The following is a 25,772-nucleotide window of genomic DNA, read 5'->3' as shown; positions in this document are numbered from 1 at the left end:
AAGAAGAGCCTGCTGGGCAGGCCAATGGCCTATCTAATCCAGAATCCTAGCCACCAAGATGTCCCAAGGAGGTCACAAGCTCAAAAGAGGTAGCAGCTGGTATTCAGAAGCATTGCTGCCTCCTATAGAGCCCAGCCTTAGCACAGTGCAAGTGGCTTCCTTCCAGCAGGCCTGAAGGCCACCATCCAATCCACACACCATCAGCCTCTGCGCTTTCTCCCTTGTAATCATGTCCCTGGTTTATCAGGAAAGGAGAGCAATCTGCTGGAGTGTGTGTGTGTCATTTTGGAGTAAAGAAAGACTGGTGTACTGTGCAGTTTTCCAGTGTCCCATTGCCACACAGAATCATAGAGTTGGAAGGGGCCCTGGCGGTCATCTAGTCCAAGTCCCTGAACATAGCCATCCCCACCAACCTTCTAGTTCACAGCCAGACACACTGACCTAGTATGCCAAGACATGTGGATGTAAAACAGGGGTCAACAACCTTTTTCAGCTGTGGGCCAGTCCACCGTCCCTCAGACCTTGTGGGGGGCTGAACTATATTTTGAAAAAAAGAAAATGAACGAATTCCTATGCCCCACAAATAACCCAGAGATGCATTTTAAATAAAAGCACACATTCTACTCTTGTAAAAACACCAGGCAGGTCCCACAAATAACCCAGAGATGTATTTTAGATAAAAGGACACATTCTACTAATGTAAAAACACATTGATTCCCGGACTGTCCGTGGGCCGGATTGAGAAGGCGATTGGGCTGGATCCGGCCCCCGGGCCTTAGTTTGCTTACCCCTGATGTAAAACATTGCTTGATTGTCACGTCTCACACGGGAAGCTGCCCTATACGAAGTTAGACCACTGGGTCTATCTAACTCAGTTCTGTCTACACTGGCTGGTAGTGGCTCTCTGGGGTTTCAGGCTGAAAACATTTGGCAGCCCTACCTGGAGATTGAACCCAGGACTTTGGAAGTGTTGAGATGTAACCCAGCTTGCACCAAAGGCTGATGTGTCTGCATGGGAAAGAGCAGGCAGAGAGGGGAAACTTCCACATTCCCCTCTTCCTGTTGCTCTGAAGCAACTGATTTCAGTGGTATACTACCACTGGCTCTGGAGGTTCAGGTCACACCTACACAACACATTTAAAGCACATGGCTTCCTCCCCGGAAATCCCGGAAACGGTTGTGTGGTTAAGGGTGCCGGGAATTCTAGCTCACTGAGAGGTAAGCTAGAGTTCCCAGGATTGGGAAGCCGGCCATGTTGAATTTGCTTTAAATACATGGTGCGGATGTGACCGTAGGAGCAAACTCCTTGGGGCTGAGGGCTCTTTTCCGCCCCTCCAATAAAATATTTGATGGGGGCTCCCCCCCCCCAAGTTAATGGTCATTACCATTCAAATGGTGGGTGGGTGTGGGTGGGTGTACCATATCATGTGATCAATGCGGCTTTACCTCCACCCCCAAAAAAAATATTTTATTCAAGTTGGTACCCCTGGATGTGACCTCAATCATCCCCTTGCCATACTGCCTGGAAAGACCGTCTAGCCATCCTGGCTCAGAGCCAATTCCTGAGTCCTCTTCTCCTCCTCCTTCTCCCATCTCCCCACAATACCTGATTGGGTCGAAGAGCTCCGTGTAACTCCAAAGTGGGCGTCCCTTCCCTCCAATCAGACGGCGCTCCGAGTGCCTTGGTGCTGCTGCTACCGCCGCCGCTGCAGCCGCTGGCCATACCAAAGGCGCTTTCAGTCCTTGCTGAGCCCGTCGGGAGCGATCTCTTCTTCCCCAAGCCGCCAACCTCTTCGGCTTGGCCGGGGAGCGAAACCTGAGAGTTTGCCCGGGATCGAGGTGGGCTTGGCTCGGTCTGCCTTTTGGCCGCCGTCCCTGAAGGGAGACGGGAGCGAGTAGGAGAAGGAGAAGGAGAGAGGGGCTGAGCGAGGTCAAGCGGCTCCCTCTGCAGCCGACGGAGCAGCTCTTTCCGCCGCAGGGACAGCAGCAGCCGTGCGCTCCTCCTCGGCTCGCGTCCGCCCCGTCGAACTTCGTTTCTCCCTTCTTCTCCTTCTTCCCGCGCCGGCTTCATGGAGGGCTCCTCTTCGCCGCCGCCCGCCTACTCGGACCTCAGGCGGGGCCTGGGGAAGAGCAACAGCGGCGCCGACCTGCAGATGAACGGCGACGAGGAGGCGCCGGGCCCCGAGGAAGAGGAGATCCACGCGCCCAAAAACTACCTGTGGCTCAGCATCCTTTCCTGCTTCTGCCCGTCCTACCCCATCAACATCGTGGCCTTCGTCTTCTCAGTGATGGTAAGCCTTGTGTGGTGTTTTTTTTGGGTGGGTTTAAGGGGGCGCCGTCGGGGCTGGAGCGTCCCTATCTCCACCATTGCGCCCCTCCCCAGTTCGTCGCCTCCTACTGGACAGCTCTTACTTGGAAAGGGGAAGGACATAATAATAATAATTAATAATAATAATAATAATAATAATAATAATTTATTTATTATTTATACCCCGCCCATCTGGCTGGGCTTCCCCAGCCACTCTGGGCGGCTTCTAAAAAAAATATTAAAATACTGTAATACATCAAACATTAATCATTAGGGTTTAAAAGGGTTGTATTCAGCTGGACCCTACTCAGAGTAGACCTTTTGATTTCTTTCCAAGCCCTACTCAAGAGAATATTGGTTGGACTCAATGGGCATGAGGTAGCCATGCCCATTGGCTTCAGGGGGGTTTACTCTTGAGTAGAACCAGTGCTGGAGAGATTCGCCGACATTAAAAGGACACCAGTTAGCCATGTTCCTTACTTTTAGTGGCTCTAATGACAACCCCAGACTGACCCGTGATTCCCCTGGACTATAGAGGGAGGGGACACAACACCCCCTATGAAATTTATTTTTCAGAACCTCTCCTTTCCAGCTTCAATCTCCACTGCATCTTTAGATTCTGATCCGCTGCAGGTGTAACTCAAAAGTCCCATGGAGTTCAAACAGGGGCTTGCATCTAAGGAAGCATGGATGTGATGGCAGCCCCGACCTATTAATGGTTGGCTCAGAAGCAAGCTTCCTGGGTGATATTTAGCTGGGCTTAACTTTCCAGGAAGTGCAATAGATGGTTTCAAGATGCAATGTCGGGGGGGGGGGGAGCCTCCAGATGTCCCGTCATTCCATTGTCAGCCCACACTTCCCCAAGCATTTCTGCACTACTTTCCTTCCTGAAAAAGCCCCCTTTTTAAAAAAGGTGAATTTACTGCCTGAGAACACTTTAACCCACTTCTAATTGCTGAAGCCTAAATTTGCAGCTATGCAACTGAATCTTTCTCCCAAAAGAACCACAGGCTGTGTGTACATATTGCTGGCTTAAAATCCAGCTAGGTTGTTCTTTTTTCCAGTTGGGATCAAAGCCAGGGTGGGTGTTTTTTTTGGGGGGGAGGGGGAATGCAGCATTTTGTAAAAATAAATAAATCATAGAATTCTAGAGCTGGAACCTGCTCAAAGGGGTTGTCTAGTCTCTTCTCCCTGCAATGGGGAATCAAAGTTGAGGGTAGATTTTATCATTATTTATTATTGCATTTATCTCTCTCCCCCACCTTCGTCCCAAAGGGGTTCAGAGCAGCAAAAGGCAGGATAGATGTGGATAGATGTGGATTGAACCCAGGAGTGAGAGTGTAGTGGGTGCAGAGTAAAAGGGAAATGTGTGTTTACACAGCCCCAATCTGGAGGAGACCTGAGTTTACTCCGGATCCTAAGCACTGCGGAGTTCAGTGGGGCTCACTATGCTGTTGGTGCAAGCCTATGTTAAGGTTGTAACCTTTTGTCTCAAGATTTTGTTATCAATACAGTGGTACCTCTGGTTAAGTACTTAATTCGTTCCGGAGGTCCGTACTTAACCTGAAACTGTTCTTAACCTGAAGCACCACTTTAGCTAATGGGGCCTCCTGCTGCTGCCGCGCCACCGGAGCACGATTTCTGTTCTCATCCTGAAGCAAAGTTCTTAACCCGAGGTACTATTTCTGGGTTAGCGGAGTCTGTAACCTGAAGCGTATGCAACCTGAAGCGTATGTAACCCGAGGTACCACTGTACTGGATAGAAGTTGTGGTTTCTGTAGTGCAAAGATCCTGCTTCTCAGTCACTTGCCTTGATTATCTGACTGTCTTGTTTCTGGAACTTGTTCTCCTTCTGGTGCCCAGTCCATACAACAACCAGGGTGGTGTAGCGGTTGCAGCATCAGACTAGGGATCCGGGACAGCAGGGTTCAAATCCTCCTTCCCTCACTGAGCGACTTCCTAACTCCCTCTTGGCCTAGCCTACCTCACAGGGTGGTTGTGAGGATCAAACAGGGGAGGGGAGAAGAACCTTTGAGCTCTTTGAAAAGTGGGATATAAGTGCAATGAATAAATACAATTTCAAGAACATGCACCATTGGTTTTGTTTTCAGAGAGAGAGAGAAATTTCAGATAACAAGCGGCGAGTGATTGTGTCTTGTACAGCACCAGGCATAGGAAGGATAGAACAGCAAAGTTAAAACCAGAGAGCCAGTGTGGTGTAATGGTTAGCATGTCAGACTAGGACCTGGGAGACCAGAGTTCAAATCCCCGCTTGGCTATGCAGCTCACTGGGTCACCCTTGGAGGCCAGTCAGTCTCAGCCTAACCTACCTTGTAGGGTTGTTGTGGGGATTGAATGAGGAGCAGGAGAAGCCCATAAACCGCCTTGGGTGGATCTGGGTCAACCTGGGATTCGGGTGGATCAGACTGAGGCAGCCTTGGATACCCTTGGCTTGGATCAAGTCCACCTGAAGCAATCCAGGGCTGTCAAAATGCAAGACAAGGAAAGCAGGGAGAAGGAGCCCTGTGTGACTCTGTAAGGTTCCTGAATTGGGTCAGGGCCTGGATCCAAGTTGGGTGCAAGACAGGACGGGAGACCCGCTCAGCCCTCACATGCACACATGAGGAAGATGTGCACAAGTCTTTTATAGTGGTGCATGCTTTGTTGGCAAGTTGTCATCCTTACCCCCCTGGCAATTCTAAACTTTCTTCTCAAAAGGCCTCATCCCAGTCACTGTTATTCCAGTGCCTTAGGTGTGAATTTCAGAACAGAGGGTGGTGAACTCCCTTGCCCTGTGTTCTGGCAGATTCTAGGCTATATGGCAGCGAGATCCAGGAAGCAAAGATGGTTTAGGAGCTCTAGCCTGGAAAAGGGTGTGAGATCGACTCGTCCGTCTGTCCCCTCCACCCACCCTGCAATGAAAAGAATACCTGCAAGCTCTGGGGTCCTGGTAGAATGCAGTTCATGACCAAAATTAGGTTTATTACAGCAAACTTAAAGCAGAACTTTTAAATTCTTAAAGCATAACATTTCCAGTCGCTGATAAAAATGTTCATCAGTTGCTCTGATGAAAAGGATGCATTTAAAGGATGATTTTGAAACTTCTGTTTTGTCCGTCACTATGATATCTCTCTTTCTCTCTAGGAGGTGAAGATCTGTGGCCCATTTTGGCCCATTTTGCAGTTCTGCCTGTCTCAGGGGTAGAGAGTACACCTTCTGCATGCTAACTGCTGTCTCCTTCCCGACATTGGGGTAGGGTTGGGATCAGGGGTACAGCATCTGCCTTGCATTCAGAAGGACCCAGGTTCAATCCCCAGCATCTCAAGGTAGGGCCAGGAAAGACCCCTGTCTGAAAGCCTGGGAGAGATGCTGCCAGCCAGTGTAGACAATACTAAGCTAGATGGACCAATGGTCTGACTTGGTTTATGGCCGCTTCCTATGTTCCTAGCTGCCAACCCAGAAGCCCAAGAGGAATGTGAAGGCAGAGGTTCCTGTGGCCAAAGGACCATTCAACAGCCCAACCTAGCCCTGTCATTTACCAGTTTGAAAGATTTTGACCCCTGCTCTTCAGCCGGGGGTGGGGGAAGCTTCCCAGAGTGGCTTACAGCTATCCATAATAAGACTTGGCTTATAAGCTAAAAGATACAATGCAAAAGGAAAAGGGAGGAGGAGGGAAGAGGAAGAAGCAAATTCAGGTGCTAGGTCTTCGCTCTGGAGTTCTTGTAACAACCAGCTGTAATAGGTCAAGGAGAGGAGGTGCTCAAAAAAAGTCCTGTGTGTGCATGTGTGTACACGTGTGTGTGTGTGTGCACATGCAGGCACATAGGGGATTCAGGAGATCAGAAACGCTTCCAGTTGCAACTCTTTTTTCAATAAGAGCAACATTGGGCTGTGCATATGAGTCCCTTCTACAACAAATGCACAGTATATTGTTCTCTCCGTATTGATTGCTAGGGGCTGCGCCCCTGCTCACTCAGTTCACAAACCTCCCACCATTTCCCTGCCCCCCCTGAGCTTCCCCTTCCCACCTCAAGTGACTGCTAAGCTCCCTATTCTTCTCCATTTTTCTCTTCTATTCTGCAGTCCCACACTGCACCCCCATTTTCACAGGCATGCCCATGACTCTCCCCACCCGCCATGTTCCTTCAGTTCCCTCCATCCCTACTTCACACAAACCTCTGCTCTTGTTTTCAACCACAACATTTCACCTGTCTATGCCCCTCCCTCCTCGCTCCCACAACATGGTGTTGTGCAGCTTGCCTCCTCACCCCACCCTAACTTCCTGCAAATCTGGGATTTTGATGCGAGACCCAGAATCCTCCCAATGGGGGGGGGGGGCTACGTGACGACAACCTTACATTTTTATGCATATAGGAAGATAAGTGTAGAAGTGTGGGTGGATACGTGCACGACACAGACCATCCATTCCGAGAGAGTCCATTTAGCCAACCTAATGGGTTGCGGTCCATTACTTGCGCGAAGGGAGAAATGGCTGGCCGTTTCAGAGCCCTGAGAGATTAGGAGAGGCTAAGGGTGTGTGCTTGTGTGTGCCAAAGAACCTCGAAGCACGTTCCGTCTGCAGTTGGCAGGACGGTGGACTGGAGACAGAAGGTATTTCGCTAAGAGAGATGGCTTCTCCCCCATCTCTCTGGGGACCATAAAGCTTTCAAGCAGCAAGGGTTATTTGAGAGCTCAAAAGAGATGCCTCGAATCACTATACAGATATCTCACCCTGCTGATCTGCTCTTTAAATAATGGGTACCATTTTCTCGCCATCAGAGTTAATGGCTCAACAAAAAAACAAGTACGAATGGCACCAGCCCAGTACAGCAATATCCAACTGCCTTGTCCACAGTTGTTCCTCTGCATCAAAGGTAGGGAACCTCTTTCAGCCTGAGGGCCGCAAATCCCTTCTGGGCAATCTTCCAAGGGCCACATGCCAGTGGTGGGTGGAGCCAGAAGGAAAACTGGGAGGAGCAATAGATGCAAATTGGACCTCTGTACAATAGGCTAGTTTCTACACACACACACACACACACACACACACACACACACACACACACACACACAATCCAGTCAAGCAAGAGGCACGATCACAGTTCAAGGACACATTCCAGCCAGGCAAAACACTCAAGGAGGGTGCAAAGCAGGGCTGGTGAGGGCTGTGGCCTGGGGAGAAGAGATGTGGCTGGAGAGGGTTATGTGGCATGGGCATAGGTGTAGCCAGAATTTATATTGTAGGGGGGCAGGCTCTGATACCTAGCACATTTGGAATGAAGGGTCTCAGCTGTTTTTAAGTGACTTTCTTTTGACCCCCAGTGCTCAGGAAAATCTGTCCAGTTCTTTCTACAATTTCTATTTTTAGTTAAGTATTTTTATTTATTTATTTGATGGGCATGGGGAGAGTCTCAGGGGCCATGTGGAGGGTTGAATTTGGCCCCCGGGTCCAAGGTTCAATAGAAGCTTATAAAATTATACAGTGGTACCTCGGGTTACATAAGCTTCAGGTTACAGACTCCACTAACCCAACAATATTACCTCGGGTTAAGAACTTTGCTTCAGGATGAGGACAGAAATCGTGCTCCAGTGGTGCGGCAGCAGCAACAGCAGGAGGCCCCATTAGCTAAAGTGGTGCTTCAGGTTAAGAACAGTTTCAGGTTAAGAACGGACCTCCGGAACGAATTAAGTACTTAACCCGAGGTACCATTGGACACAGCTGGGAGAAAGTGGCTAGAGAAAAGTTTTTCTCCCTCTCTTTAATGCTAGAACTTGTGTATATCCAATGAACCTGAATGTTGGAAGATTCGGGTCTTCTTCCTGAAAGGTTAAAATGCAGCTTGGCTCTAAGCGATGAGGAGGCCTGAGCCCCTACATAAATTCAGGTGAAGACGAACCTCTTTTGTCAGGCTTTTACAGGTGGAGAGGTTTGATGGGTGAAGGACGTCACTGTTCCTGCATTAGCTTATGCAGGGAATGTATGCAAATTGGTTCAGATTATTTCGTTACATGGTGGCTGTGGCGGTGCAGAGCGATATGAAAGCACCTTAATAAATAAAACGAAACAAATGTCTTTAACCGAAGCATTTTTAGCTTTCTCTCCAGCTGAAGAAGCCTCCCACAGTGGTTGGCAAAGATCAATAACAAGGCAACCCTGAATTTTTAGAGTTGCGGCCTAAAAGGCACGTCACAAAAGGAAAAATGAACGGGGAGGGAGAAGGGGGGAAGCCTTTGGTTTTACCATAGAAAATACATGAAACAGAAGGGGGCGGGGGAGAAATGAAGCCATTTCATTTAGGAGAAAACAAACCACAATCCTTGGATCTGATGTAACACAAAGCCAAGGCTTCTTGGTTTGTTTGATTATTCTGCTTCCACCAGCGGATGATAGAAGAGGAGGCAATTGGGCAGTATATACCCGCCTTCTGTTCTTTCACAATAAACCACAATAAGCCATAACATCTGCCATATCATTACATGCAAACATGGCCATCAACTCATACAAAATCTGGGTAGGGGAACTTCAGGCCCAGGGGCCACAACTGGCCCTCCAGGCATCCCTGCCTGACCCTTGGCACTCTCCACAGGCCACGCCCTCCTTGAGGTCAAATTTAAATACGTTGCTCCGCGCAGTTGTGTTTCTGGCTCCACCCATTTGGCCCCCAGAAGGCTCCCCAGGAAGGCAGGAGGCCCTCACTCCCACAGAAGCTGCAATGTATTCGTTTTGTATTGTCTTATGGATAAGCTCTTGCAAGGCTCCCAAAAAACCCAAGTGTAATGAGAAGCTCAGGAATGCCCACATGATATATTTGCTGCATTGCTTCTGAAAAAGGGCCAGATGAGAAACTTGATCTACTAGCAATTTCCCTCCGGGCCTGCAATTCAGCTAATGCTGCATGCCGTCATCGCATGTGCAGTTGAGTAGACCTCTGCCTAGTTGTGTAGCCGATAGGATTTATTCTGTCTGCAGAATGTCTTCTTGAGGCGCTGGCAGTCTGAAAAGCTTGCATCCGTCGTGAATCGCCTGTGCTCCCAACCTGCCACAATTTATAGCAATTCCTCTGAGGGGAGGAGAAATAGGATGCCTTATACAGTGATACCTCGGGTTAAGTACTTAATTCGTTTCAGAGGTCCGTTCTTAACCTGAAACTGTTCTTAACCTGAAGCACCACTTTAGCTAATGGGGCCTCCCACTGTCGTCGCGCCGCTGGAGCACGATTTCTGTTCTCATCCTGAAGGAAAGTTCTTAACCTGAAGCACTGTTTCTGGGTTAGCGGAGTCTGTAACCTGAAGCGTATGTAACCTGAAGCGTATATAACCTGAGGTACCACTATACTGAGTCAGATCGCTGATTCCAGCTAGCTCAGAATTGTCCGCAGTGGCGGAGGAACCTGTGGTGGGGCGAATCGCCCGGCGGCGCACACACGACATCCCGTATGGTCGCCATGTGACAGCCAGTCCGTATGGACAGTGTGTGAGAGCGGCAGACCATGCAAACGCCACACGAGCGGTGCACATACTAACTGTGTGCATGCTCTCAGCTGCTCTACAGCTGGGGGGGGGCAACGGGCCATCTTGCCACCACCACCCCCCGAGTCCATCTTGGGAGTCATTCTGCAAAGAAACAGTCAAGATGTTTGTACCTTTAAGAACTGTTTCTGTGAGCTCTGGGCAGATTGGGTACAGCTGGTCATGACTACAAAAGGAGGAAAAGTTGCAGTTTGAATCTGCCTGCAAGGAAAAACACCCACAAACTTTGTTGTTTTGTAATAAAACCTTTATTTTATTTGATTTTACACCGGTCTCATGGTGTCGTAGTTTCTGTCACCTGCCACCAGAAGAAAAAACCCCTCTAACAGTCCGCATTGATGGAAGTATCTCCCAGCCCTATCTGGAGATGGCAAGAATTTAACCTGGGGCTTTCTGCATTCGAAGCAGATGCTTATTTATCATGGGCTGGCCAAGTCGGGAAAATGCAGAGGGAGGATATGGGGAAGGCCTCCAGTGGGATGTGGGGCATCTGCTGGGAGTGGGGGAATCTGCTAGCAAGGATTGCAGAGTGGGGGGCTTCCTCAGCCTGCTCTCTCCCCTCCTCCCTTTCCACGTTTGGTGGAGAACCTCTGTCAGACACAGCTGTCTGATACTGGGAATAGCTCTGCCTTCCCAGGAGAGAATAGTTCACCAGTCCCAGCCACCTCTCAGGTGGTAGCGACTTGTTCCCTGTCACCCAAGTCCAGGAGGAGCCCAAAGAGAAGGAAATAGAGAGCTCTGCCTACTGAGCATTGCAAGAGATTTCAGAAACTCTTTCAGCCTTAAGATGAGCGCACCCCGTTCCTATATTCAGGATAGTCATTGGATCATCTTTCAAAGCTTTGCCAGCTGGAGCGCCTACCTTTGTTGTAGCTGTATTGAGGATTAGCAAAGAGTATTGCCTAAAGTGCCTTAAGCCAACAATCTGCCTATGTACCACAATAATCTAAGCATAAAAGCCTTTGGAAAGCGTGTATCAATTTCCTTCAGCAACTGGGAGCCAGGACAATGGTCTGCCACTGAGCTATGGCCATTCTCAAGGTTTCGTCCTGCTCTGATCTGAGAGACGGGTGGGGAGGGGAAGGTTCCAGCACCATGGAGAGCTCCGAGCAAACCACTTGTTCCATCAAAGGTAGAGGGGGACCGAGGTCCTTGTGTATATTCATGAAAACAATATACAAACATGAATTAAATTAGGGTAAATGTCTTGGGGAAAAAGAGATGTGTATATTTGCCAAATGGACATGCAAAAATCTGTCTATATACCTTAAGAAATGTCCAGATTGGTGCATTTTTAAAATGTTGAGTCTGCCATATTGATTCACAATGGTGGCCAATATCAAAACATAGTTAAAAAACTGCTCCATGATCTCAGGACCCATTGTGCCAAATTGCTTGTGTCACCTTAAAGGTAAACGCAAAGGGACCCCTGACCATTAGGTCCAGTCATGGCCGACTCTGGGGTTGCGGCGCTCATCTTGCTTTATTGGCTGAGGGAGCCGGTGTACAGCTTCTGGGTTATGTGGCCAGCATGACTAAGCCGCTTCTGGCAAACCAGAGCAACACACAAAAACGCCGTTTACCTTCCCGCCAGAGCGGTACCTATATATCTACTTGCACTTTGACGTGCTTTTGAACTGCTAGGTTGGCAGGAGCAGGGACCGAACAACAGGAGCTCACCCCGTCATGGGGATTCGAACCGCCAACCTTCTGATCGGCAAGTCCTAGGCTCTGTGGTTTAACCCACAGTGCCACCCAATAAATAGAGGATTTAGCTTTTTGCCCTCAGCTTTCATCTGACCTTTGTGTAGTTTATATGCCAGGAATTAAACCTAGAACTTCTAAATGTTGGTGGCCATCACTGGCTCTTGTGGGAGTGAGTTCCGTAGTTTAACTATGTCCTGTGTGGAAAAGTTCTTTTATCTGTCCCAAATCATTCAGTTTCATTTTATGTCCCTGAGTTATAGCATTAGGAGAAAGGGAGAAAAGCCTGTTCTACATCCACTTTCTGTGTGCCATGCATCATTTTATAAGGTTCTATCCTGGCACCTCTTTCTCTCCTTTTCTCTAAACTAAAAAATCCCAAATGCTGCAAATTTTCCTCATGGGAGAGTCATTTAAACCAAAGTCAGCTACAATTTAGGAGCAAATAAATGTCAGTAAAACCACACCTAAAAATAGTTTGCCCTCTTACTCAAATGCCTGGCCAGTACAATGATATCTATGGCCTCCAGGTAAAACCAGAATCCCTTTCCTCCTCCCCTCCACTTCGCACTGCTCAGATGCATATTCTGTCAAGTGGACAGCCGAGCCTTCGAAGTGCAGCACTTAGTTAAATTGCTGTGGGATTTATTGATCAGCGGTGGTGGAGCAATGAACCGTACGAATGCAGCAGTAATAATCAGCTCCTGGATAAATGGCCGCTTCGTCCCTGGCGTTGATTGGGAATAGCCAGTGTGGTGTAGTGGTTAGAGTGTCAGGTTCTAGCACCCGGGAGGTAAAGGTAAAGGGACCCCTGACCATTAGGTCCAGACTCTGGGGTTGCGGCGCTCATCTCGCTTTACTGGCCGAGGGAGCCGGCGTACAGCTTCCGGGTCATGTGGCCAGCATGACTAAGCCGCTTCTGGCGAACTAGAGCAGCGCACGGAAACCCCGTTTACCTTCCCGCCAGAGCAGTACCTATTTATCTATTTGCACTTTGACGTGCTCAGGGTTCAAATCCCCCACTCAGCCATGGAGTGCATTGGGTGACCTCAGGCCTGTCATTAACCTACCTTGCAAGGTTGTTGTGGGGATTAAATGAGGAGGGAGAGAACCACGTACACTGCCTTGAGCGCAGCGGAGAAAAAAGTGGGATATAAATGCAATGAGTACATAAATACAGTGGTACCTCGGGTTACATACGCTTCAGGTTACAGACTCCGCTAACCCAGAAATAGTACCTCGGGTTAAGAACTTTGCTTCAGGATGAAAACAGAAATCATGCTCTGGTGGCACGGCGGCAGCAGGAGACCCCACTAGCTAAAGTGGTGCTTCAGGTTAAGAACAGTTTCAGGTTAAGAACGGACCTCCAGAACGAATTAAGTACTTAACCCCAGGTACCACTGTAATAAATAAAATTATAAGGAAACAAAAAAAGAAACCCAGTACCTTTTTGAAATCAGTGGTTAAAATCAGCACAGCTTTTAAAGGTTCAGTCCACCTTCTTGATTCAAAATGGTTTCCAAGTATATCCAAGCACAGACCAAAACCTATGATCTTGATCACAGGAACCACTGTGTAAGAATTGGTCACAATATCTTTTAAGAGATGTATGACAGCTTTCCAAATTATATAGATTTGGGTGGAGGGGGAGAGAGGACAGGAGAATGAAAAAACTGTGAGCTGGTTGTTAAATTATTATGCCGATGATTTATTCATTACTGAATTGATACACAGCCCTTCCTCCCCAAGGATCCCAGGCTGGCAGACAGATGCAAAACTGTAAAAAGAAAAAGAAAAACATTATAAAACAGATTAAAATGTCCTAAAATCAATTCCAATCAAAAACATACTTCCAGCCTATTCTCTCGAGGTGGCCGGGCGCAGTATTCTTCAGCCACCAAATGCTTGGGTGAACAGGGACATTTTCTCCTAGGGAGTTAATAATGATAGAGACAGGCACACCTGGCTAGAGAGGGCATTCCTCAACTGGGGGGCCACCACCAAAGAGGCCCCGTCACAGAACACTGCCAACCACGCAGCCTTCGGTGGCAGCGCCTCCGGCAGCAAGGCCTCACCCGCCAATGGTGACAAAAGGAGAATGGAGGCACAGGTTGGTTGGTTGGTTGTTTTTTTAATTAAAATCACATTTCTCCTCTGCAGGCATTAAACAGTTACACACAGGGAGATATAGAAGGGTCAAAAAGACTGGGCCACACTGCACTCCTGGTTGCTATCGCAGCGATCCTCATTGGCCTCGTGTTGATCGGTATCCTTTGTGCGGTTCATTTCACTACGGTAAGTCAGATTTTGCCATTCTCCAGCCAACACACTAGAACTTGATGCCATCTTTAACAACGCTGTTAATTTGCAGAGAAGGGAGAGAGGGAGAGGGAGGACAGTTATTTCTAGTACTGTAGTGGATACTCGCAGCTATGGCAGCTTCTAAGATTATGCTATCTTCTTTAATCTGTGTTTCTTGTGCTCCTGCATGCTTACAGGGGCAGGGCCAGCACTCAGGAGTTGGCTTTGCTGGGTACCTACCAGTGCCCACATCCCAGTGGGGGGACCACTGCCAACTCCTGGAGCTCCAGGAAGCATGGATAGGAGATGAGAGAAGAGGAGATGGCCTTTGCCCACCTTTCCCCCCTCTCTTCGGGCAGAGTAGGCCCAGAGGAAGAGGGTCAATCAATGGGGAGCGGTGACTTGCAGCGTAGCAGCAGGCTCAAAGCCACCAGCCCCTTCTGAGGTTGTGCAGCCTTCTAAAAACAGTCTTATTAATTTTCAGTAATTAGGGGTGCATTGCAACCATCAATGCAGATCTCCACGGGTTGCCTTTCAGCTAGTTCTACAATATTCCATGCATGTACATGGGCAAATGCTTTGGAGCGCTCCGATATCTTCTTTTGGAGCAAGTTATATTGTGTTTTCCGTGAAGGTCCGTTGGATGAAACAGAACATGCACCCTGTTCCCTTGAAGCTGGAACATCTGCTGTTTTCAGTCTTCCCAAATGTTTGGGCTTTGGAGCAGCTCTGGGTTTGATTTTATTTTTAATAATTTTTATTAATTTTTACAATTTGGCATAATATTCACCAGAGTCAACATTTTCCGCACAACGCTTCCTCGGGCATGACTCAGTGATACTCCGATTACCCAGATTCATAAAAATAAAAACAAATAAACACACATCAACAAAGTAACACTATATGTGGAGAGTCTTCGAATCTCACGACTTCCCCCCATCCTGTCCATGGAGTCTTGTTTTAAAACATCTACAACTGCATATTAGTTTGTACTCCAGTTATTATATCAAACCATATTATCCATAATATTTTTTTACACTAACAGTATGTCAAAATCCTGCTCTTGTTTCCATCTGCTTACAGTGGTCTCCTAAATAACTTGTAAATTTCCCCCATTCATTTATAAAGTTTTCATCCTCTTGGTTTCCGAGTTTTCCAGTCAGCTTTGCCATTTCGGCATAGTCCACCAGCTGGGTTTGCCATTCTTCTCTGGGAGGGAACAGCTCTGGATTTAGGGCAGTGTGGGCTGTCCCCCCCGCAGCACACAGGATGCCCAGCCGAGGGGGGGCAAAACAACAACCACGTATATTTATAAGGCTACCTAGTGAGAAGATCCATAACAATCAACTGTACCAAAAGGAATTATTGCGAAAATGAAAAATATTTCTGAGGTGGGGGAAGCATCAAATTTTGTCCTTGCTCAAGGGTGTCATATTACCAAAGTCCACCCCTGTTTGGAGCAGAATAACTCCTCCTTGGGTATTCTTCCCATGCACCTTCTCCAGAGTGACCCTAGGAGCCCATCCTCAGTGGCTAACTCGCCTCCTTTCACTCCAGTTGCCTCCAAGAGCCAGTGTGGTGTAGTGGTTAAGAGTGGTAGACTCGTAATCTGGTGAACCGGGTTCGCGTCCCCGCTCCTCCACATGCAGCTGCTGGGTGACCTTGGGCCAGTCACACTTCTCTGAAGTCTCTCAGCCCCACTCACCTCACAGAGTGTTTGTTGTGGGGGAGGAAGGGAAAGGAGATTGTTAGCTGCTTTAAGACTCCTCAGGGTAGTGATAAAGCAGGATATCAAATCCAAACTCCTCCTCCTCCTCCTCCTCCTCCTCCTCCTCCTCTTCTTCTTCTTCTTCCTCCTCCTCCAATCAGCGCATAGCAGGAGAAGGCTGCTTATCGGTAGCTAAAAAAGCTCCTCTTTCATGCTGATTGGGTGAATCCAGGAGTCTGTGGACAGGGACCCTGCTGCAGAAATATGAATGGGTCTTTGACCCCAACATGACCCCAGACCAAAACACCACTGGGCAACTCACAGGCTCTGGTTTAATTCCCGAGAAGCCAAAGCTTTCATTTTAAGAAATAAAGTCTCTAGACCTCATGCGCTGAAACTAGTGGAGCTGTTTTTTAAACACCAAAAAACAAAAGAAAACAAAACACCCGCACAAAAACAGATCAAAGGAGCAGGCAAACAGCCCAAATACATTAAAAATATTCTTTTGTGATTTCAGGTTCTGAATGAATAATAATGAGATTAGTGGTAGTAATGACATTTGAGTGTGCAATCCTGTACACACTTCCCTTGCCTCCCCATAAATCTTAGTCCTTCCTCCGGGTATCCTAAGGAGGAGGAGGCCAAAGCTGCAACCCTATCCCCACTTACCTGGGAGTAAGTGCCATTGTACCCAGTGGGACTTCCTTCTGAGTAGACACGGATTGGATTGCACTGTAAAGACCCCAGAACTTCAGGTCAGGCTGCATCGCCAGCTGGCAGCCTTACCTTGTCACGATGTAGGATCTGAAAGGGAAAGTTGCATAAGGGAAAGGTGGAAGGAAGTGGATAAATTTAGCCCAAAGAAGATTAAGGGGGGAATTCCGTCAAGTATCTAGAAGGAAGATGGGAAATGCTTGCGCTTTCAGCCTACGTGGCAAGGAGCAGAGGAATCTTCCCAGAGGCATCTGGTTGGCAGCTGCAAGGAAACGATGTCGGGCAAGGTGGACCTTTGGCCTGATCCGGAACCCAGGCCCTCCCTCCTCTGTCAGAGCCAGTATGCTTCTGAATTAACAGTTAACAAGGGGAAAGAAGATAAAGGAAACTTTTCTTCCCTCTCTCCTAACACTAGAACTGACCGACGTCCAAGGAAGTGGAAGATATGGGATGGATTAAAACAGGGGTCAGCAACCTTTTTCAGCCGTGGGCCGGTCCACCGTCCCTCAGACCATGTGGTGGGCCGGACTATATTTTTTTTGGGGGGGGGGGGAATGAACGAATTCCTATGCCCCACAAATAACCCAGAGATGCATTTTAAATAAAAGGACACATTCTACTCATGTAAAAACACGCTGATTCCCGGACCGTCCGCAGGCCGGATTGAGAAGGCAATTGGGCCGGATCCAGCCCCCAGGCCTTAGGTAATTATAATAATAATTATAATTATAATTTATTATTTGTACCCCGCCCATCTGGCTGGGCTTCCTCAGCCACTCTGGGCTGCTTCCAACAAAATATTAAAATACAGTAATGCACCACACATTAAAAGCTTTCCTAAACAGGGCTGCCTTCAGATGTCGTCTAAAAGTCGGGTAGTTGTTGTTCTCTTTGACATCTGACGGGAGGGCGTTCCACAGGGCGGGTGCCACTACCGAGAAGGCCCTCTGCCTGGTTCCCTGTAACTTGGCTTCTCGCAGTGAGGGAACCACCAGAAGGTTCTCAGAGCTGGACCTCAGTGTCCAGGTTGAACGATGGGGGTGGAGACGCTCCTTCAGATATACTGGACTGAGGTTTCCTACCCCTGGATTTTTTAAAAAAAGGTCTTCTTCACACAGCACATCGTTAACCTGTGGAACCAGCTCCTGCAGGAGGCAGTGATAGCCATCAACTTGGGTGGCTTTAAAAGAGGATTAGACAGATTCATGGAGGAAAAAGCTCTTAGTGGCTACTAGCCATTATGGCGAAGCTTTGCCTCCATGGTTGGAAGCAGTAAGTGCTTACCAATAGCAGTTGCTGGAGACCACAGGAGGGGAGAGGGCTCTTGTGCTCAGGTCCTGCTTGTGAGTTTCCCAGAAAAGGCATCTAGTTGGCCACTGTGAGAACAGGATGCAGAGGGCTAGATGGACCTCCTTTGGCCTAGATCCAGCTATAGGGCTCTCCTGGCGTTCTTACGAGTGTGGAACAATAAGGTTGATGGTCTGAACCGTAAGAATGGGGCAGGGAATGAAGGGAAGGCTGGTTTCACGCATGCAGGTTCACGGCAGTATCATCAGGTGAGTGGAAGCAGCCATGGTGGCCCAACAGCCATAGGCAAAGGTGTCCCATCACCTTTTCCCACGGAGGTGGCTCACCCACTCAGCTGAAAGGCTGGGGAGGGATGTAGCTCAGTAGTAGAGCATCTGCCTTGCATGCAGATGGTCACTGGTTCAATCCCTGACATCGCCAGGTAGGGTTGGGAATTTCCCCAGTCTGGAACCCTGGAGAGCCGCTGCCAGTCAGTGCAGACAATACTGAGCTAGATGGACCAAATAATCCAATTCGGTATAAGGTAGATTCCTGCAGCTGAATAATCCTATGCCCGAAACATCATGTACAGAAGGTATCATCAATCTTTTCAGACCCACGGCCCACTTTTAACCCAAACAGGCTTTGGAAGCCTCATTTCTTAATCGTTCTCCATTTATTTGCATGGCTGTGATGTTTCTGTTGTGACCCACTAGTGGGTCCCAGCTGACCAGCTGAAGACCAGTGATGCACAGGCATGGGTGAATCTACTCATGGGTGCTGGTTGTGCAAGTTGGGTGCAGAATTCAGGATGGGGGGGGGGACCTCGATTTTCATTAAATAGGGGATTTAAGTTCCTAGTCCCTAAGACTATGGAGAACATGTTGAAAGTGTAAAACAGGCATAGGCAAACTCAGCCTTCCAGATGTTTTGGGACTACAACTCCCATCATCCCTAGCTAACAGGACCAGTGGTCAGGGATGATGGGAATTGTAGTCTCAAAACATCTGGGGGGCCGAGTTTGCCTATGCCTGGTGTAAAATCTCACGTGGACAGAACCTGGGTGAAAGGAAAACCCAGAAGTCAGGAGGTTGTGCTTGGATGCCTGCAGAGCTCCTTACCTATTGCTGTGACTAGTCAAATAAGGTTTGCAAGTGAGCAGAACAAATTATCTAAAGAAATACAGTATTTTGAAATGCAGTAAGCTCATAACTTGTGTGCAATCAGCTTTATGCAAAATAAAAATAAAATAGAAAGGGGGCAGGCATCCAGGAAAAAAGACTTTTGCAATCCCACTTGCCATTGGACTTACAGTTTTTTTTAACTATATGCAGTTTTGGCTTTAGGGGTGATACCTGGAATGTACCCCCTGTGTAAACTGTGGGCTTGCTGTATGCATCCCTTTTGGTAGGTAGGGAATTGGGGGGAGTGGATGCAAAAGGGGACCGTGGCTCCTTCACCTTTAACGAAGTCAGGGGCAGGAGCCTGCCACCCTATCCAATTAAGGATTGCTCACATTGCTACTTATCTCCAGAATCTTCACAGCACTCCTGTAAGGTGGGCCAAAGACTAGCATAGCCAAAGTCGCCAGAGATCCTGCACCTTTAAGAGCTGAACAGAAGAGGGGATTTCTATACTATTAAAGGTGTGGGAGCATTTTGCCTCTGTAGCATTTGGCTACCTTATTACAACCAGGATTGTGAAACCTGCAGCCCCTCAGATGTTATTGAATTCCAAATCGCATCATCTCCAACTCTTGGCCCCCTGGAAACTGCAACGTAAAAGACAGCTTTCCTTGACACAGCCTTTTGGTTATTTCCCTCCCACTCCCTGTATAAAAAGCTCTGTGTCGATGCCCTAGATGCTGTTGGACTCCAACTCCCATCATCCCTGACCATCGACTAATTTTGCCAGGGATGATGGGAGTTGGAGTTCAACACGTGAAGCTCCAAGGTTGAAGAGTGCTATCCTGTGCTCTCAAAGAACAGCCTTTGGTAACCTGGTGCCCTCCAGATTCTTTGGAATACAACTTCTTCGAGAGCCAGTGTGGTGTCGTGGTTAGAGTGTCGGCCCTGGACCTGTGAAACCAGGGTTTCAAATCCTCGCTTGGCCATGTGAAACTCACTGGGTGACCCTGGGCCCATCGCTGCCTCTCAGCCTAATTTGCTTCACAGGTTTGCAGTGGGTATTAAATGGGGAGGGAGAGAACCACGTACAGTGGTACCTCGGGTTAAGAACATACAGTGGTGCCTCGCAAGACGAAAAGAATCCGTTCCGCGATTCTCTTCGTCTAGCGGTTTTTTCGTCTTGCGAAGCAACCCTATTAGCGGCTTAGCGGGTTAGCGCTATTAGCGGCTTAGCGGCTATTAAAGGCTTAGCGGATTATGGTAGCTGCTAAAAGGCTATTAGCGGCTTAGAAAAAGGGGGGGGGGAGCAGGAAAAAAAATCGCAAGACTAGCAAGACGTTTCGTCTTGCGAAGCAAGCCCATAGGGAAAATCGTCTTGCGAAGCAACTCAAAAACGGAAAACCCTTTCGTCTAGCGGGTTTTCCGTCTTGCGAGGCATTCATCTTGCGGGGCACCACTGTAATTCATTCTGGAGGTCCGTTCTTAACCTGAAACTGTTCTTAAGCTGAGGTACCACTTTAGCTAATGGGGCCTCCCGCTGCCACCGTGCAATTTCTGTTCTCATCCTGAAGCAAAGTTTTTAACCTGAGGTACTATTTCTGGGTTAGTGGAGTCTGTAACCTGAAGTGTCTGTAACCCGAGGTACCACTGTACACCGCTTTGAGCTCCTTGTAGAATAAATAATATAAATATAAATATAAATATAAATATAAATATAAATATAAATATAAATATAAATATAAATATAAATATAAATATAAATATAAATATAAATATAAAATATAAATATAAATAAATAATATAAATATAAATATAAATATAAATGCAAGAAAGAAATAACCCTGAAATATCTGTAGGGCACTCTGTTGTCAAAGAGAGATTGCAGGGAGAGGCTACTCATGGATGGACACAGGAAGTTAGTTCCTCTGCTGTACAGCCACGTCCTGGGTGTCTGGCAACCTTCGCTGGCATATTTACATCGCTGGCTCTTCATCCTGGCAGATGGAATTACCAGCTGTCCCCAAAGACACAGGAGCAGCAGAAGGGCTGTGGTGGGATGTTTCTGCAAGACACACAAGTTGAGATGGGCATGAACTTTTCACCTCGTTCTGCTGTACACCGTGCTTTGAGGAGGACGAGTTGTGTGTGTTTCTCTCCCCACAACCGAAACCAGAGCTCTCAAGAAACATCCTAAATAATTAGGCCTGCCTGCTTGAAACTGTTTATTACTTAGTCCTTTTTTTAAAAAAATCTGCCCTGGATCTTCCAATAATCAGCTTCATTGCATGTCCAAAAGTTCTGCTGTCACGAGAGAGGGAGAAAAACAACCTATCCATTTCTTCATGCCCTGCATAATTTTGTGAACCTTTATCAAATCCTTGCTCACTTTTGCTCTAAACTGGAAAAAGTCCATAATACTTGCATTAGATGTGGTAGAAATTGTGGGAGGCACATACTTACACAATCCATTATGCACAACAGTCCTTTGGGGTCTTTTCCCTGTGCAGCAACTGCTATGAGGGAGACTCCTGGTAGGAACCTCAGGGGTCAGGGGTCAGCAAACTTTTTCAGCACGGAACCGGTCCACCGTCCCTCAGACCACGTGGTGGGTTGGACTATATTTTTTTTGGGGGGGGAGATGAACAAATTCCTATGCCCCACAAATAACCCAGAAATGCATTTTAAATAAAAGCACACATTCTACTCATTTTGGAACTACAATTCCCATCATCCCTAGCTAACAGGACCACTGGTCAGGGACGATGGGAACTGTAGTCTCAAAACAGCTGGAGGGCCGGAGTTTGCCTATGCCTGTAAAATCTACCACTGAGCTGTGACTCTTCTCTCTCCTTAACTATCACCTTCCTTTCCCCTTTAAGTCAGGCATGGGGAAACTTTGGCCCCCCTGATGTTGCTGAACTGCACCACCCACCACCCCTGGCTATTGGCTCTGCTTGCTAGGGCTGATGGGAGTTGTAGTCCAGCTGGGAGTTGTAGTCCCCCATTCCTGCCTCTGCGTTACAGCTGTGCTTTGCCGCTATGAGCACCAGCGGCTCTGGTAATTGCCCAGGGTGTGGCTGATTGCTTCTTCTATGTTAAAACAAGGAAGGCTTTATGAAAACACCCAAGAACAAAACAAAACAAAAGCCATTAGTGAATATCAAACCATTTCCTGACAGTCAGGAATCCATTGATTTTTCGAGATCGCCCTGATACATAATTCAGCACGAACTGTCAGCGAGATGACAGCTACCAGTGGAGACTTAATGCTTCTGATTCAAAAGAGTATTGAGCCACTAATGCAGTGAGTTGTTTGTTTAATGGGAACAAGGGCTATTAAATAATGTGTCCATTAGGCCTTGAGGATGAATAATTTAAAGAAGGCAATCAAACTTTCTAACTTTCTCTTCTTCTCCTCTCTCTCTCCCCTTCCCGAATTCTCCTCTTCTCTTTGTGGGAGGGAAAAACCGCCATTATTTTTAACACCAACGCAGCACGTCATCTGACATCCAAGACTTAGGATGGGAAGCGTTGCCCGTCTTCAAACCTCTGGGAAAGGCACAGAGAATCTCCGACAAAGTGAAGGAAAACAAGGATCCTTCAGTCCAGACGGTTTGATTCCAGTTGCTGGTGAACAGATTGCGTCCGCTATCGCTGTCCACGGTGCTGCGTAAACCAAGACGAGCATAAAAAAGTATTTCTTAAGGAATGCTGTTAATAGAGAAATGCTTCCAATTCGCTTTTCAAACCCCCAAACTTCAGGCCTCCGTTTTCATGTATGTTGGAGGTGGTACCTCTATTCCTGCAACACACACAAACTCCTCTCCCTCCATCCTACATAGTAGGCTCACCCTTGTGTGCAACATGGCCCAGGTCAGAGGCATTCGCTGGCTGAACTTTTTGGATCACTGATGGATGCAAGGACCGAGCTGGAGGAGCAGGCCGGACAAGGTGATTTTTGGGTTGACTTCTGCTTCAGGTCCATTGACCCCATTGGAGCCTCTCAGGACAAAAAATGAGAATGCTTTCCCAGCCCATCATACATCTTTGATCTACTGCGGCTCAACCCTCTCTACAGCTTCAGAGTTATCATCTGAGTTTCTCAGTCTAGCATGGATATTTAGAAAGCTGCCTCGTTGGTCCATCTTGCTTAGTATTGCCTTATGCAGCCCTCCAGGGTGTCAGACAGAGTTCTCTTGCTTAGTATTGTCTTATGCAGCCCTCCAGGGTGTCAGACAGAGTTCTCTCCCAGTCCTACCTGGAGATGCTTGGGACTTGAATCTGAGACTTTCTGCATGCAAAGTAGATGCTCCACCAGTCCACTCTCTTTCTTCCTGAACTGCCTTCTCTCCAGTCCAGCTTTCTCCCTGCTCTTTCTGCAAAACAGACTCCTTCTTTTGCAGGAATGTTTTGCTATCTCTTTTTACAGACTCCCATTTCTTTGATCAGGCCACATGTTTGTGCTTGTCCGGCTGTGTATGATGTCATGTGCGACTCAAGAGGACAACTCGTCCTGAGAGTCGGGGAAGGATGGTGCTGGCGAAGGGAGATCAGCCTGGTCTGCTCAGGTGCCTTTAAGAACAACTCGATCCGCAGAAATGAGCAGGCGGAGCTTTCCTCTGCATGGAAATTACATGTAAACCACCTAACTTCCCCCAAAGAATCCTGGGAACTGTAGTTCTGGGTATTGTAATTCTGGGCGTTGCAGCTCGGGGGTAAACTACAGTTCCCAGGAATCTTTGGGGGAAAGCCATGTGCTTTGAATGTTAAACTTGTAGGCAGAGCACATGACTGAAAATCAAGCTTCAGTTAAAGGCACCAGCCAACTTTGGGGTGGCTATAAATTGGCAAGTGAAATGTAATCAGGCTTGACTTGCATTTTGATACCCCGTAGGACAGGCATCCCCAAACGTGGCCCTCCAGATGTTTTGGGACTACAACTCCCATCATCCCCGGCTAACAGGACCAGTGGTCAGGGATGATGGGAATTGTAGTCCCAAAACATCTGGAGGGCTGAGTTTGGGGATGCCTGCTGTAGGAAATACTCTTTTCTCATGCCGGATCCTGAATGGAATGGGTTGTAGCCAATGGTCAACCTACTCAGAGTGGATCCACTTAAATTAATTGACATGATTAACTGAGTTCTATTAATTTCAATTGGCTAACTCTAACTTAGTTCGATACAGCAGAATGGAAAATTTCTATAGGGTAGGGAGAATAAATTTTATTTTATTTATTATTTATTAAATTTGTATACCGCCCTATAGATCTCAGGGCGGTTCGCAACATAAAATGCATCCCCCCACCTTTACAAGTAAGGAAATATAAAAAAAATTATCCCTTCCCTTCCATCACCATAATCTAATTTAAGGGATGTTACAAGGAACTTTCCCCAAGGGATAAAGGGTAATTGTGATCACCCTGTGTCTGACTGTGGATTTTATTTATTTTTTAATTAACACTTAAATGTCATGTCTGGAAAGGGGGGGGATCAATAAACTTGTATTGGTTTGTATAATTATTTGTTCAAATAACTTGAATGGTTTATTGAGGACTTCTGTAAAGGATCTGCTCCCCAGCGCATGGGGCGGTCTACAGCAGAATCCTGTCTGGCAGGAAACCTGGTGATCAGTTTACCTGGACAGCCTGGCCATTCGTTTGTGATGATAAATACTTACCGGTAATTCCTGAGTCCAGGTCACAGACTCACTCTATTCATACCCAATGTGCCCTTAAGGCAGGATTTGTGAGCACAGAGACAATGGGGAGGCTTTCCCCACTTCCATCCAAACTGCAGAGGAATATTTGAGGTCACTGAAAGAGTCAAAATAGCTTTAGGACTGTTTTCCTGTACTGTTTCAGACATGTGGTTTATATAATTATGTATGTGTTTGCCTGGCACATTTAAGAACACTTATTTTATATCTTAGACCTTAAAATTCTCATAACAGTGACACAACCAGGGCTTTTTTTAAGGAGGAACTGACAGGAACTCAGTTCTGGCACCTCTTAGGTGGGTGCCATTGCCATTCTAAGAGAATGAGGGAGGGTTTCATGGCAAGTTTGGGCATTTCCCCCCCAGAAAAATAGCATTGGACACAACTATAGTACTTTAGTCTACACATCTCTACACTTTACATTAGTTTTCTCAGAGTTACCTCATTTTTGCTGTCCATTAACTGGAGAATAAGTGTCGTAGCAGTAGTCTCTCTAAAGATCATAGCCTAAGAACCTGATCATGACAATTCCAGCACATGTGTATAAAATTCCCTCCAGCAATTGTAATTTCTACTCTTCATTAAGCTAGCCTTAAAGGAATCAGATGTGATCCTGGGGTTTTTCTTGTACTATGGTGTTAAGGTTCCGTAGCTCTGGCAGCATTCAGACAGGTGTTTATGGCAGAATCATTGCTGCTCATGCAGGCAAGACCTATTATGCAAGATCCACAGGATATCATTGGCATCAAAATGCCAGGCTGCTCCCCCCCACCCTCATTTAATCAGGATTTACCCTTTCCGTGGGAAATCCAGTGAGTTAAAAAAAACAACACACCCATTGCAAGCAGCCTGTTTGTGATATCTGAATAACTCATTTGCAGTATTAAACCCCCCAGGGGGGCAGGAATGTTTTTTAGTGCCAAGTAAAAGATGGATGGCAATGTTTGTTCGCCGCCTGGGGTGAGTAAAGGTGATCTCAGACCAAGCAGTCTGCATCAGGAAGGGTGGACTAAAGAGCCTTTGACGTATGTGTTGGCTTGGGAGAAACCAGCTGAGGTCAGAGTCATCAGGTCCACATTGGGTCTCATCCAGGTTAGCAGTACACAGGACCAGATTTGGGCAGGCCACCAGCTATCCACCCCAGTCATTTGGTTTGTGAAGTCCAAAGGATGTGTATTCCTGTTTGCCTATGAGTGGAGCAGGACCTTTTTTATCCATTAATTTGCTTCAGGCTTTCACTGCCTCATGATATCTCTTTCTCTGTCTCTCTCTCACACACACACCATAAAATAGTCTGCTTTTATTTACCACCTCAAGTTCTGCTGTGCCATTCCCTGTGCCTCAAAACCAAGCCTGCCCGCCTGCCCCGCCACACACGC

General features: G+C 47.4%; 1 protein-coding gene across 2 annotated transcripts; it reads left to right on the top strand.

Annotated features, from left to right (window-relative positions):
- Positions 1–1,715: 1,715 nt before the first annotated feature.
- On the top strand, positions 1,716–24,194 carry TMEM233 (transmembrane protein 233). Of its 2 annotated transcripts, XM_028711000.2 has the most exons (3): positions 1,718–2,291; positions 13,700–13,834; positions 22,171–24,194. In XM_028711000.2, exons 1-3 carry the CDS (start codon positions 2,070–2,072, stop codon positions 22,180–22,182), a joined length of 369 nt encoding a protein of 122 aa, XP_028566833.1. In that variant the 5' UTR covers positions 1,718–2,069; the 3' UTR covers positions 22,183–24,194. The 2 variants fall into 2 exon arrangements, with proteins under 2 accessions (XP_028566831.2, XP_028566833.1); XM_028710998.2 differs by lacking the exon at positions 22,171–24,194 and having other exon boundaries at positions 1,716–2,291; positions 13,700–15,619.
- The last annotated feature ends 1,578 nt before the right edge of the window (positions 24,195–25,772 follow it).

The sequence above is a fragment of the Podarcis muralis genome, chromosome 16 (genome assembly GCF_964188315.1).
Source record: "Podarcis muralis chromosome 16, rPodMur119.hap1.1, whole genome shotgun sequence".
Lineage (NCBI taxonomy): Eukaryota > Metazoa > Chordata > Lepidosauria > Squamata > Lacertidae > Podarcis > Podarcis muralis.
The sequence above is the reverse complement of the archived record's forward strand: the minus strand, read 5'-3'. Positions and strand labels throughout refer to the sequence as shown.